This window comes from Electrona antarctica, assembly GCF_951216825.1.
Source record: "Electrona antarctica genome assembly, contig: scaffold_352, whole genome shotgun sequence".
Classification (NCBI taxonomy): domain Eukaryota; kingdom Metazoa; phylum Chordata; class Actinopteri; order Myctophiformes; family Myctophidae; genus Electrona; species Electrona antarctica.
Genome location: NW_027637216.1, coordinates 192 through 15,000, shown reverse-complemented (window position 1 = coordinate 15,000; position 14,809 = coordinate 192). Strand labels below are relative to the sequence as shown.

At 43.8% G+C, this 14,809-nt stretch overlaps 1 protein-coding gene across 1 annotated transcript; it reads right to left on the bottom strand.

Annotated features, from left to right (window-relative positions):
* Nucleotides 1-5,805: 5,805 nt before the first annotated feature.
* LOC306919052 (uncharacterized protein) lies at nucleotides 5,806-12,490 on the bottom strand (the record flags this gene model as incomplete). The annotated part of the gene is made up of 3 exons (XM_079531892.1): nucleotides 5,806-6,610; nucleotides 10,119-10,183; nucleotides 11,929-12,490. Coding segments are annotated over 3 exons (661 nt in total), but the record flags the coding sequence as incomplete, so codon positions are not given.
* Nucleotides 12,491-14,809: the final 2,319 nt, after the last annotated feature.

The window sequence follows — 14,809 nt, the reverse complement described above, 5'->3', positions numbered from 1 at the left end:
TCTCAACGCGTCGTGCTGTGGCGCGTTGATAGCTTGTAGAGCTGCTATTTTCGGGGCGCAACCCAGCACTCTTTAGCTAGTGGAGATGTATGGTGTGTGTGTACAACATGGTGTTCAAGTTCAGGACTCAGGAGACTTAGGGAAAAAAAGCAATTCTCCTGAATGCTGGCATGGAAAGGAGAGGAGGGCATTTTGCATTTCTTCCACCATGTAGTAAATGCTGCATTCGTGGTCTGGAAAGGGCAGTTGTTTTACAGACGGATAAAAGGGCAGGGTCTGAAGCCCCCTTTGATGTCTATGTGTGCATGTGCCTGAAACCAGGGGTATAGGCAACGCAACAGGCGGCCAGAACTGGAATAATATGAACTGAAATAATATTAAATATTACCTAATAGAGTATTTAATACATTATCAGAGCGATCATGTCTCATATGCTATTATATCCAAATACATAAACTATCTCCACCTAAAGAAGGTTTATTATACTAATTATAATATACTAATACTCCATATGGAGAGACAGTGCAGGGAGAGCAGCTGACATGATGGGGGTGAAAACACTTTATTTGATTCAATTTATAAATATACACGTAGGCCTACATGTAGCTGTATACGGCAAACAGTCTTAATGTTCATATACATCGAGGTATTCCTCTTATTTGGGCCTTGTTGAGGCCCTCCTATATACATGTTTAATGTTTGTCTTTAGTTCAATGTTTGTTTTAAAAATGCCATTGACAATGAAGGGAAAATGTACGTCATCTTGTCCCTAACACAAACATTAAATGCCATTAACAATAAAGATAATTTAATGTTAGTGTTTGTTTTACATCACCATTACATCTAATCAACATGAGTTAGAGATGAGTTAATATATTAGCTCCCCTCACACAGGTGTGATTTTTTAACGTCAATTTAGACTCTAAATTGACGGACAAACTTAGTTGCCTAAACTCTACAACCTTATCTTGACCGTTCACTTTAAGGTCTAAACTCTACAACCTTGTGTTGATTGATTTAAAATTATATTGACATATAAGAACTTGAAGTACAGTGCAGGGGAAGTACAGGTCAATAGAACAATGTGAGAGGTTAGCTAGGGGGAGGTTCTGGAGAATTAATGTGACAAAGAATAATCGGCTGAAGGAAATGTTTTAACATGAGAGAACTTAAGGAGAACATTCTCTTATAATACAGCACACAAGTTGTTTAAAGGTTCTATACCTTTAAATCAGTACAACTCAATGTGGAAGGAGGTGTACACTATAGCATATATACCGGTCACGGCCACACAGCCAACTCAAGGTACGGCCACGGAGCCGACTTGATACCGGAAGGTCGCCAGTTCGAATCAATCAGCGGTCCGACACGTTAAAATTACCACCGCTGAAGTGCCCTTGAACAAGGCATTGAACCACTACGATGAAATGTGTTCTATGAGCAGGGCCTGGCTGGAAACAAGTTATTGAGCTTAGCCCAGATACCCTGGGTAAATATAGTAATCATTTCATTTCATTTCATTTCACTTGGGGACCCAACGCAGCTCCTCCAAGGAAAACAAACAAATGAACGGAGCTGAACGTGAATCCCCCCCACCGCCCACCCCTTTTTTTCCCTCACTGTATATGTTTATTTTCCCTTTTTACCTCCTTTATGATGAATTCCTGTTCTGTCCTTTGTCTATAGAAGTGTCTATTTGTACGTCTGTAAATGTTTTTGATGAATTGAACATGGTGGACCCTATTGGAAACAAGTGTAATGCTTAATTGGGTCGTCCACTCACAGTTAACAGCCTTTGTATTGAGTTTGTGCTTGAAATGTACTGTAATTCTGCAAACTGTTAATACATTTTCCAATCAATCAATCAAAAACCTTCTTACTGAATCAGTACAACTCAATGTGGACTCAACTGTTACGGAGTAGGGATATAAATGGTTAGGGAGGGTTAGTTAAGGAGGAGGCTGTTATAGATATGGGTCTGCTGTGTTTGGTTAGGGTTAGGGATGGTTAGTTAAGGAGGTAAGGGTTAGTTAAGGGTTAGGGATGGTTAGTTAAGGAGGTAAGGGTTAGTTAAGGGTTAGGGATGGTTAGTTAAGGAGGTAAGGGTTAGTTAAGGGTTAGGGATGGTTAGTTAAGGAGGTAAGGGTTAGGGAGGGTTAGTTAAGGGTTAGGGAGGGTTAGTTAAGGGTTAGTTAAGGAGGTAAGGGTTAGTGATGCGGTTAGTTAAGGAGGTAAGGGTTAGGGAGGGTTAGTTAAGGAGGTGGCGAACTTTAAATTGGGTCCGAGGCAGCGTACTTATTTATAATCTTAGTTTTTTAAACTTTTATCCCACTTTTTTTCACCCAGTGTAAAAATAAAAAGTGGTTGAGCTGAAATCCTTCATGGGCACTCCTCTGTCTCTGCCAACCTGAGGAGAGCCCCGAACACGAACACACACACACACACGCGCACGCACACATACAATGGTGACAATAATTCTTATCTATTAGTTTATTGTGGCGTTTTTTCAACCAGTGTAACAGCTCCACATATACAGAAGGGGGCGCTATAAGACACAGTAGCAGCACAGAAAATACACAAAGATAAGAAAATATATATATAAAATATAAAAATCATAACATATAAATCAGTTTATAAAGCTTTGTGATTTCACTAGTGATCGGTGCATAGTAGCCTTTTATATAATAAAACATTGTCGTCATAATATATTTGTATGTAAAATTATCATCACAAAATCAGAGTAATTATGATTGATATTGTTTCATATTTTCATTATAATATGAACAACATATTATATGTTGTTCCAGGGGCCCCCTGGAACAACATATTATATATTGTTCCAGGGGGATGCTGAAAATGAGCACTTGTGCTCAGCTACTACCCTGGGTAAATAAAGGATACAAAAAAAGAAAGGTTTTTCACAAAACTGTTAAGATTTAGATTAAGATGTTTGTAGAATCTGGTCTCAACGGGCTAATCTATAGGATTATGGTAATTCAATGCTAACTCTGACTAATCTAGGATTAGGTTAACCTAATTATCGAGCCTAATTAAGTGATTATCCAGGATAATTAAAACACAATAACCGCTTGAATCAGACATGAGGTGATTAAAAACAGCAACGAAATAAACTTTATCAATCATTTCTGGAGCGTAACTATGAATCTGTTATTCATCTGGTATAGATTGTCTGTTTTGAGTCTTTCAAACAATTTCAATTAATTAAATGTAATGATGATAAATAATGCTCAAACATTTTCATGTCAAAGACGACCCCAGAATTAAATGTATGTTGTTCCAGGTGGACTCAGCCCTCCAGGTGGACTCAGCCCTCCACTCAGCCCTCCAGGTGGACTCAGCCCTCCAGGTGGACTCAGCCCTCCAGGTGGACTCAGCCCTCCACTCAGCCCTCCAGGTGGACTCAGCCCTCCAGGTGGACTCAGCCCTCCAGGTGGACTCAGCCCTCCAGGTGGACTCAGCCCTCCACTCAGCCCTCCAGGTGGACTCAGCCCTCCAGGTGGACTCAGCCTTCCAGGTGGACTCAGCCCTCCAGGTGGACTCAGCCCTCCAGGTGGACTCAGCCCTCCACTCAGCCCTCCAGGTGGACTCAGCCCTCCAGGTGGACTCAGCCCTCCACTCAGCCCTCCAGGTGGACTCAGCCCTCCAGGTGGACTCAGCCCTCCAGGTGGACTCAGCCCTCCACTCAGCCCTCCAGGTGGACTCAGCCCTCCAGGTGGACTCAGCCCTCCAGGTGGACTCAGCCCTCCAGGTGGACTCAGCCCTCCAGGTGGACTCAGCCCTCCACTCAGCCCTCCAGGTGGACTCAGCCCTCCAGGTGGACTCAGCCCTCCAGGTGGACTCAGTTAGAACAATATATAATAGTCAATAAACAATATATTATAATGAAAGACTTGAATAATATATAATCAAAGACTTCAATGTTCAACATTCCGTGATGACATAATGAAATGAAAAATAAAATAATTATGCTTTCCAGGTTTTAATGGATGAATTAATTAATCTGCGGATATAAATATAAGCTCGGCTCAGAGACGAATGCTCGGCTCAAAGACGACTTTATTATTCTGGTCCAAAACGAGACGTATTTCCATCTGGCTTGAGTTGAATGGATGACTTTAACATGAAAATACATACTGGTCTGAACTCCATGGACTCTGGAGTTGAATGAATGACTGGGCTGGCGTGTGTGTGTGTGTGTGCGTGCATGCGTGTGTGTGTGTCCATGGACTCTGGAGTCCAGACGATGATGAAGAGGATGGAGATATAATCCTTCATCCACAGCCAGATGGACTGAGACCATGATGTCACACTTTATGAATCATAACGGTTCAATTTACACTCTGCAGAATGACTCCCATACTTTGGTACATTTTACACTTAATATAATTATTGCACAGGACAGACAGACAGACAGACAGACAGACAGACAGACAGACAGACAGACAGATTAAATACTCTAGTATTATATTGTATTATATGTAGTATTATTAGTAGTATTCGTAGTAGTATAATAGTATTTTATGTATTAGTAGTAAAATGATAAAATCTTTGGAAACATGGTAATAAATGACATTTTAAATGTAGTCCACAACGTAGAACTACAAAATAACAAAATACATTTTAAATGTAGTCCACAACGTAGAACTACAGAAGACATTTTAAATGTAGTCCACAACATAGAATTACAGAAGGGTCCCGTTGACTTTCAGCCCAAAAAAGAGATTAGACGTTTTTTCCCGGGAAAAATAGCAGATCTAAAAGCTCACAATGCGTCACTACTCACTTTGCGCCTATTTCCGTGGGCGCGGTCCCATGGAATTGCACATGCCCGCGACTGACTAGACCTGGATTGTGTTGAGCTGTTTTTTTGGTTGATCCAACATCTCCTCTATCAGAGATGTAGTTGATCCAACATCTCCTCTATCAGAGATGTAGTTGATCCAACATCTCTATCAGAGCTGTAATTGATCCAACATCTCCTCTATCAGAGATGTAGTTGATCCAACATCTCTATCAGAGCTGTGGTTGATCCAACATCTCTATCAGAGCTGTAGTTGATCCAACATCTCCTCTATCAGAGATGTAGTTGATCCAACATCTCTATCAGAGCTGTAGTTGATCCAACATCTCTATCAGAGCTGTAGTTGATCCAACATCTCTATCAGAGCTGTGGTTGATCCAACATCTCTATCAGAGCTGTAGTTGATCCAACATCTCTATCAGAGCTGTAGTTGATCCAACATCTCTATCAGAGCTGTAGTTGATCCAACATCTCCTCTATCAGAGCTGTAGTTGATCCAACATCTCTATCAGAGCTGTGGTTGATCCAACATCTCTATCAGAGCTGTGGTTGATCCAACATCTCTATCAGAGCTGTGGTTGATCCAACATCTCTATCAGAGCTGTAGTTGATCCAACATCTCTATCAGAGCTGTGGTTGATCCAACATCTCTATCAGAGCTGTGGTTGATCCAACATCTCTATCAGAGCTGTAGTTGATCCAACATCTCTATCAGAGCTGTAGTTGATCCAACATCTCTATCAGAGCTGTGGTTGATCCAACATCTCTATCAGAGCTGTGGTTGATCCAACATCTCTATCAGAGCTGTAGTTGATCCAACATCTCTATCAGAGCTGTAGTTGATCCAACATCTCTATCAGAGCTGTAGTTGATCCAACATCTCTATCAGAGCTGTAGTTGATCCAACATCTCTATCAGAGCTGTGGTTGATCCAACATCTCTATCAGAGCTATCTGAATTTTGTTTTTTACCGCGATCAGCAACGCTTTAATTATTTGCCAGTTCACACTGACTTGTAAAAGAGATTTTAGTCTCACTGTGTTTTTACTTGTTAAATAAAAGGTTAAAAAAAAATGTATCGGCCATTAATAGATCATTAATTAATAAAACGTATTTTGATTCAAACGTAATCTGGGAAAATAATCAAAGATTAAAATAAAATAAAATAAAATAAAATAAAAGTTGGTTTAAATCAGCCGTTTTCAACCTTTTTCAGATCAAGGTTCATTATTAATTTCTTCAGCATTTGAACCATTTGATGACATTTAGACATTTAGACCAAACTAAAGAATTGTGTTATCGTTGGATACGACTTTGTCCACAATTCCATTCTCTAATCGTGTAACTTCTTGTAGATCAAGTAATGCAGATGTTTAACAATGATTTAATTTAGCTGGGGACCACCTGGAACCCCCTCAAGGATCCCTGGTGGTCCCCAGACCACATGGGGACCACCTGGAACCCCCTCAAGGACCCCTGGTGGTCCCCAGACCACATGGGGACCACCTGGAACCCCCTCAAGGACCCCTGGTGGTCCCCAGACCACATGGGGACCACCTGGAACCCCCTCAAGGACCCCTGGTGGTCCCCAGACCACATGGGGACCACTGGTTGAGAACCACTGATCTAGAGGAAGTTTAAACCTTAAAAAGTAGAGGTTCTGGTACAGAACCCTGGGGGACTCCAGCGTTCATTAACCCTTTGGGAGGCGCCGAGGACAGAGCCCTGAGGAACACCCGCTTCCACTGGACGGCTTACAGGATCACACATCTGGACGCTGTCTCACTGCTGAGACAGACAGACAGACAGACAGACAGACAGACAGACAGACAGACAGACAGACAGACAGACAGACAGACAGACAGACAGACAGACAGACAGACAGACAGACAGACAGGATAAGAAGATGATTATTAATGGGTCAGACTTGGCGGTCATCCTAATTGACTCGTTTCATATAGACGTTGACACCAAAGATGTTGCCTACGTGCTTTGCTGACGTTGGATATTCATTCACAACACAAGGGTGACTGGATAATAATAATAATAATGTAAATGTTCATTTTATCTGATTTTATCTGATGTCACAACAATCTTTTCAATTATAAAAGTGATGCCTTTTCCGCATAGCAGAAATAGTAAAATACAACTGTAGTGTCATACAAACGCATGTACTTTAATTAAAACAACATACTATGACGTATATGACGGTATACAGTCTACCGTCTACTACCCATAATAAATCTACATTGTCTAAATCTAAATCTACACGTTGTCTGTGGTTCTAACTATGATAAGCTATCTATAACTAAAAATACATGCAGGCATTGATGCACCTGTGACGTATCCTCAGTGATGTATCCTGAGGTCATCACCTGTGACGTATCCTCAGTGATGCATCCTGAGGTCATCACCTGTGACGTATCCTCAGTGATGTATCCTGAGGTCATCACCTGTGACGTATCCTCAGTGATGTATCCTGAGGTCATCACCTGTGACGTATCCTCAGTGATGTATCCTGAGGTCATCACATGGGACGTATCCTCAGTGATGTATCCTGAGGTCATCGGGGTTTCGGGTCTACCAACATCATACCCCTCACTCAGGCGACCCAGTCGGGGTTGATCAAATCCCAGTAGTTACCCTCGATCAGTCCATCAGGGAATGAGCAAGGCCACACAATCCGTTGCTCCGGAACTACTCTGCCGGGACTGGGAGAACCAAATTCTGGCGCGTGGAAGGACTAGGCTCTGTGGGTTGACTCCTGTCCGGGCCCCTCCTACGTCTCACCAGGTCCACTCCTGCTCTCACCAGCACCAGGACCTGTGTGTTGCACCAGACTCCCAGCACCAGGACCTGTGTGTTGCACCAGACTCCCAGCACCAGGACCTGTGCGTTGCACCAGACTCCCAGCACCAGGACCTGTGCGTTGCACCAGACTCCCAGCACCAGGACCTGTGCGTTGCACCAGACTCCCAGCACCAGGACCTGTGCGTTGCACCAGACTCCCAGGCCCAGGACCTGTGCGTTGCACCAGACTCCCAGCACCAGGACCTGTGCGTTGCACCAGACTCCCAGCACCAGGACCTGTGCGTTGCACCAGACTCCCAGCACCAGGCACTAGGGTTTAATACCGGGTACAGGGCACGCAATTTCCCGCCCGGGAAATGGCTCCGGGACCCGTCGTCCCAGAGGTTGTTGTTTGTTCTTGTTATAAATGACACTAAAGGAGTTTTCACACACAGCGTGTTCTTTCCCCTGATCTGAACCCTCCCATCATTTTCAAACATGTTTGATGATATTGATATGGAATTATGGATCACACTCGAGGGCTGCAACGGGAACGGGAGCCAGCGAGACCCAACGTAAATGTTGTCGGTGCGGACGGTATAAATACCTGCGGGCGGGCACGGGCGGTCAAGATAAAATCAGCGGGACTCCGCGAATCCTGCATCCCCCCGCAATTAACCAGATGCAGAGTTTATATACACTTAAGCAAAATAGGAATGTCTGACAGACATCTTCAGGCACGCTCCCAAAGCTGCTGCACCTGTCAATCATTAGTAGCCTGGCTTAGGGTCGACGACAGAGTACAGCATCTTGCAATGGGTCTGGTCCACAAGATTCGATACACCACCAAGATACCCATGTACCTGTCTAGATACTTCCTTAATGTTAACGAAGTCCACACCCACAACACCAGAGGGAGTGCAACGAACCATGTACAACCCAGATTCGGCACAAACAAGGGACTAAATTCTTTTCGCTCCTATGCCACCAAAATGTGGAACGCCCTACCAACTGTCATTAAGACATGCGAATCCCTTGACTCCTTCAAAACCGCTCTCAAAGGGCACCTACGGATGGCTGCAATTCGAAACTGGCCCCCGTAAAATCTGAATCCCCCCCCCGCCCCCCCCCCTTTTTTCCCCTCACTGTATATATTTCTTTTCCCTTTTTACCTCCTTTATGATGAATTCCTGTTCTGTCTATAGAAGTGTCTATTTGTACGTCTCTAAATGTTTTGATGATTTGAACATGGTGGACCCTATTGGAAACAAGTGTAATGCTTAATTGGGTCGTCCACTCACAGTTAACAGCCTTTGTATTGAGTTTGTGCTTGAAATGTACTGTGACAAGGTCCTGCAGATTCCTCCTCTACAACATCAGGAGGATTCGCCCCTTCCTCACGGAGAAGGCAGCCCAGGTGCTCATCCAGGCTCTCGTCATCTCCCGCCTGGACTACTGCAACTCCCTCCTTGCTGGTGCTCCGGCATCTGCCATCAGACCTCTGGAGCTTGTTCAGAAAGCTGCGGCTCGTCTGGTGTTCAACCGCCCCAAGTTCTCCCACACAACCATCCTTCTCCGTTCTCTACACTGGCTCCCCGTAGCGGCTCGCATCCAGTTCAAAACCCTGGTGTTAGCCTATAGGGCAGTGAAAGGAACAGCTCCTTCCTACCTCCGGGCTATGGTCGATGCCTACACCCCTGCCCGACCACTTCGGTCTGCCACCTCGGGGCGACTGATTGCCTCGTCACTCAAGGGTCCTTCTGGCCGATCCACACGGTCACGACTCTTTTCTGTTCTGGCCCCACAGTGGTGGAATGAACTTCCCACTGATGTTAGGACAGCAGAGTCACTGCCCATATTTCGCCGCAGGTTGAAAACCCACCTCTTCAGGAAACACTACCCTTCCTCTCTGCCTGACCTACTTGTTGTTAACTAGTTGTACGAACGCTTGTTTTCTATTGTTGTATTGTTTATTGGATCTTGTTTAGTCGATACACTTAATTGTTTTAGCTCATGCTCATTTGATTTAGCTATTTTGTCTCATCTGTTTAAGGAAATAGGTAGCTGATATATTGCACTTTTACCTTAGCGCTAGGTATACTCTTGGTTGCTTGTTTTTGCAGAAAATGCACTAAAGACTTCTGGTGATTAGTAGTTTTTGTTCCCTACCTATGTTGAATACACTTATTGTAAGTCGCTTTGGATAAAAGCGTCTGCTAAATGACTGTAATGTAATGTAATGTAATTCTGCAAACTGTTAATAAATTCTTCAATCAATCAATTAAAAAAGCCTAATCAGTCACTCTGTGAGAATTGTTTGTTTTACCGACGGAGCGAGGAGTTTCCTTTCCCTATCTGATATGGTCTACCGTCTACTACTGTGTGTGTGTGTGTGTGTGTGTGTGTGTGTGTGTGTGTGTGTGTGTATACGTGTGTGTGTGTGAGCGTGCGACTGCGTGAAACCTGTGCGTGCGTGTTATAATGGGTGTGTGTGTGCGTGCGCTACCTGTCCAGTCTCATCCTCTTGTCTTCAGGTTCATCTGAGACGATGCTTCCACCGTCATGTGACTTCTGAGCATGGGGGGGGGGGGGGGGGGGGGTAAGAGCAGAAATCAGTGCTAAATGTACGGGCCAGTCTGCAGTTCCAGCTCTGACCACTAGGATCCACTGCCAGCCGTTCTGGGGGCTTGTCAATCTCTGCCCGAACCCGCCCCACCCCAGAGAAGTGACAGAATAGAACGGTGGTTGTTGAACTTGCTACCGCTGGCTGGCCTGGTTTGACAATAGAACGGTGGTTGTTGAACTTGCTACCGCTGGCTGGCCTCTGGTTTGACAATAGAACGGTGGTTGTTGAACTTGCTACCGCTGGCTGGCCTCTGGTTTGACAATAGAACGGTGGTTGTTGAACTTGCTACCGCTGGCTGGCCTCTGGTTTGACAATAGAACGGTGGTTGTTGAACTTGCTACCGCTGGCTGGCCTCTGGTTTGACAATAGAACGGTGGTTGTTGAACTTGCTACCGCTGGCTGGCCTCTGGTTTGACAATAGAACGGTGGTTGTTGAACTTGCTACCGCTGGCTGGCCTCTGGTTTGACAATAGAACGGTGGTTGTTGAACTTGCTACCGCTGGCTGGCCTCTGGTTTGACAATAGAACGGTGGTTGTTGAACTTGCTACCGCTGGCTGGCCTCTGGTTTGACAATAGAACGGTGGTTGTTGAACTTGCTACCGCTGGCTGGCCTCTGGTTTGACAATAGAACGGTGGTTGTTGAACTTGCTACCGCTGGCTGGCCTGGTTTGACAATAGAACGGTGGTTGTTGAACTTGCTACCGCTGGCTGGCCTCTGGTTTGACAATAGAACGGTGGTTGTTGAACTTGCTACCGCTGGCTGGCCTCTGGTTTGACAATAGAACGGTGGTTGTTGAACTTGCTACCGCTGGCTGGCCTGGTTTGACAATAGAACGGTGGTTGTTGAACTTGCTACCGCTGGCTGGCCTGGTTTGCGAGCAAAATGAACTTAAGTTAACTTGCCATATGCTTAAATGTTCTATACGACCATCGATTCATCCGCGATAGCTCGTCTTGGAAACGTCGGGGCTTAACGAGACACTGCTGTCTCGTTGAACCCAGCTGGGTGAATAACCTAAATGACCTAATCAACGTCACCACGGTAAATAACAGATCTGCAAGCTGACGACACGCCATCAAGCGGCATGTTGATTGTTTGTATGTCTGTTCTTTTGGTTAGGCAACTCACATTACGCTGGTATGTGTGTTTGAGAGGCAATGATTAATGTAAACTATACAGTAACCTAGTAGATTATAGCCAAGTTGACAGTTATAATATTGTATAGCTCTGTTCTGGACTTGAACTGAAAAAGTTGACGGGACAGTATTGGACATATTAACTTCAGAGGATCGCTGCTACTTGATTCAGAAGATCTTTACTCATCCCTGGAAATAGCTGGAAACCATAAGAATGTTTGGAACATTATCAGCCAATGAATGTGAGTTGCATAAATCCTTTATTTCAGCGACTATTAGTCTGTTCTCTGACACACTCGTCTCAACAATAACCCTGCCGCCAGGCGCCGCCATATAGTGGCATTTTTCTTTTTCCTTTTTTTCCCCCACTCTGGCTTTTTCGGGTTTTCGGGCCTAACATAAGGTGATTGTTAGGGTCGGGCTGAGCCTGGGGTCGGCCCAGTTTGGGCAGGGTACCCTACCTACCCTAACTGGGTCGGCCCGAGGCTCGGCCTCAAGGGTAGGGCCTTAATTTTCAGGCCCAATGAGAACTCTAGCTTGCCTTGGACTCACCTGGGGTCTCTTCCTGCCAGGAGTCATGGAGGTGGTCTGGGGGCTCTGGGGGTGTGGCTTCTTCCTCCCAGGGGTGTCGAGTGCGTTCTCATTCTCCTTGGGGATTCCCGGGGCAGGTCTAAGGGGTCTGGGAGAGGTGGGGTCTCCTGTCCCAGGTCTCAGGGGTCTGGGAGAGGAGGGGTCTCCTGTCCCAGGTCTCAGGGCTCTGGGGTCTCCCGGGGCAGGTCTCAGGGGTCTGGGAGAGGAGGGGTCTCCTGTCCCAGGTCTCAGGGGTCTGGGAGAGGAGGGGTCTCCTGTCCCAGGTCTCAGGGGTCTGGGAGAGGAGGGGTCTCCTGTCCCAGGTCTCAGGGGTCTGGGAGAGGTGGGGTCTCCTGTGCCAGGTCTCAGGGCTCTGGGAGAGGAGGGGTCTCCTGTCCCAGGTCTCAGGGCTCTGGGAGAGGAGGGGTCTCCTGTCCCAGGTCTCAGGGGTCTGGGAGAGGAGGGGTCTCCTGTCCCAGGTTTCAGGGGTCTCCTGCACAGATCATCTCTCTGATGGATCACTGTGTTCTCAGACTTCAGCTTCCTGAAATCACGAACAAACGATTCACTAATTAAACAGTTCAATGTGTTCACATTAAACACTTCAATGTGTTCACATTAAACACTTCAATGTGTTCACATTAAACAGTTCAATGTGAACACATTAAACAGTTCAATGTGTTCACATTAAACAGTTCAATGTGTTCGCATTAAACACTTCAATGTGTTCACATTAAACAGTTCAATGTGTTCACATTAAACACTTCAATGTGTTCACATTAAACACTTCAATGTGTTCACATTAAACAGTTCAATGTGTTCACATTAAACACTTTAATGTGTTCACATTAAACACTTCAATGTGTTCACATTAAACAGTTCAATGTGTTCACATTAAACAATTCAATGTGTTCACATTAAACAGTTCAATGTGTTCACATTAAACAATTCAATGTGTTCACATTAAACAGTTCAATGTGTTCACATTAAACAGCACATTAAACAATTCAATGTGTTCACATTAAACAATTCAATGTGTTCACATTAAACAGTTCAATGTGTTCACATTAAACAGCACATTAAACAATTCAATGTGTTCACATTAAACAGTTCAATGTGTTCACATTAAACAGTTCAATGTGTTCACATTAAACAGCACATTAAACAATTCAATGTGTTCACATTAAACAGTTCAATGTGTTCACATTAAACACTTCAATGTGTTCACATTAAACAGCACATTAAACAATTCAATGTGTTCACATTAAACAGTTCAATGTGTTCACATTAAACACTTCAATGTGTTCACATTAAACACTTCAATGTGTTCACATTAAACACTTCAATGTGTTCACATTAAACACTTCAATGTGTTCACATTAAACACTTCAATGTGTTCACATTAAACACTTCAATGTGTTCACATTAAACACTTCAATGTGTTCACATTAAACACTTCAATGTGTTCACATTAAACACTTCAATGTGTTCACATTAAACACTTCAATGTGTTCACATTAAACACTTCAATGTGTTCACATTAAACAGTTCAATGTGTTCACATTAAACACTTCAATGTGTTCACATTAAACAGTTCAATGTGTTCACATTAAACACTTCAATGTGTTCACATTAAACACTTCAATGTGTTCACATTAAACAGTTCAATGTGTTCACATTAAACAGTTCAATGTGTTCACATTAAACACTTCAATGTGTTCACATTAAACAGTTCAATGTGTTCACATTAAACAGTTCAATGTGTTCAAATTAAACAGTTCAATGTGTTCACATTAAACAGTTCAATGTGTTCAAATTAAACAGTTCAATGTGTTCACATTAAACAGTGCAATGTGTTCACATTAAACACTTCAATGTGTTCACATTAAACACTTCAATGTGTTCACATTAAACACTTCAATGTGTTCACATTAAACACTTCAATGTGTTCACATTAAACACTTCAATGTGTTCACATTAAACACTTCAATGTGTTCACATTAAACACTTCAATGTGTTCACATTAAACACTTCAATGTGTTCACATTAAACACTTCAATGTGTTCACATTAAACACTTCAATGTGTTCACATTAAACTCTTCAATGTGTTCACATTAAACACTTCAATGTGTTTACAATTTACAATTTACAATTTACAATTTAGGCATTTAGCAGACGCTCTTAATCCAGAGCGATTTACATTAAGCAAGAACAAAAAGCATGGGAATACATCACATATGTAAAAATGCCTTTATCGCGAAACATGCGTAAGCTAAGAACGTGACTAGAACATATCTATATAATGACACTATACATATAAACTATAACTAGAACATATCTATATAATGATACTATACATATATGCTATACTATGCTGTACATATATACTATGAAGTGCTATGACTACATACAATGCACTTATTGTGCTGTCTACATGACATGCTATAAGTCTGTTTCAATGCTATATAAGTCTAAGAAGTGCTGTCTAAGGGGGGTAGGGTAAGTGCTATGGGCCATGATGGAGTCTGAAAAGGTGGGTTTTCAGACTACGGCGGAAGATCGGGAGTGATGCTGCAGTTCTGATTGCAACGGGAAGTGCATTCCACAGTTTTGGGGCCAGAAGGGAGAAGAGTTTGGGACGTGTGGAGCGTTGTCCCGGCGTTTTTAGTGAGGGTACTTCCAGCTTCCCTGCGTTGGCTGATCTGAGTGCGCGGGAGGGTTTGTAGGGTTCAATCATGCTGGCAAGATATGGGGGAGCCATACCTTTGGTTGCTTTAAATGCCAACATCAGAGTTTTGTATTCTGTGCGGGCAGCGACCGGGAGCCAGTGCAGGGAGCGGAGCAGGGGGGAGACATGTGAGA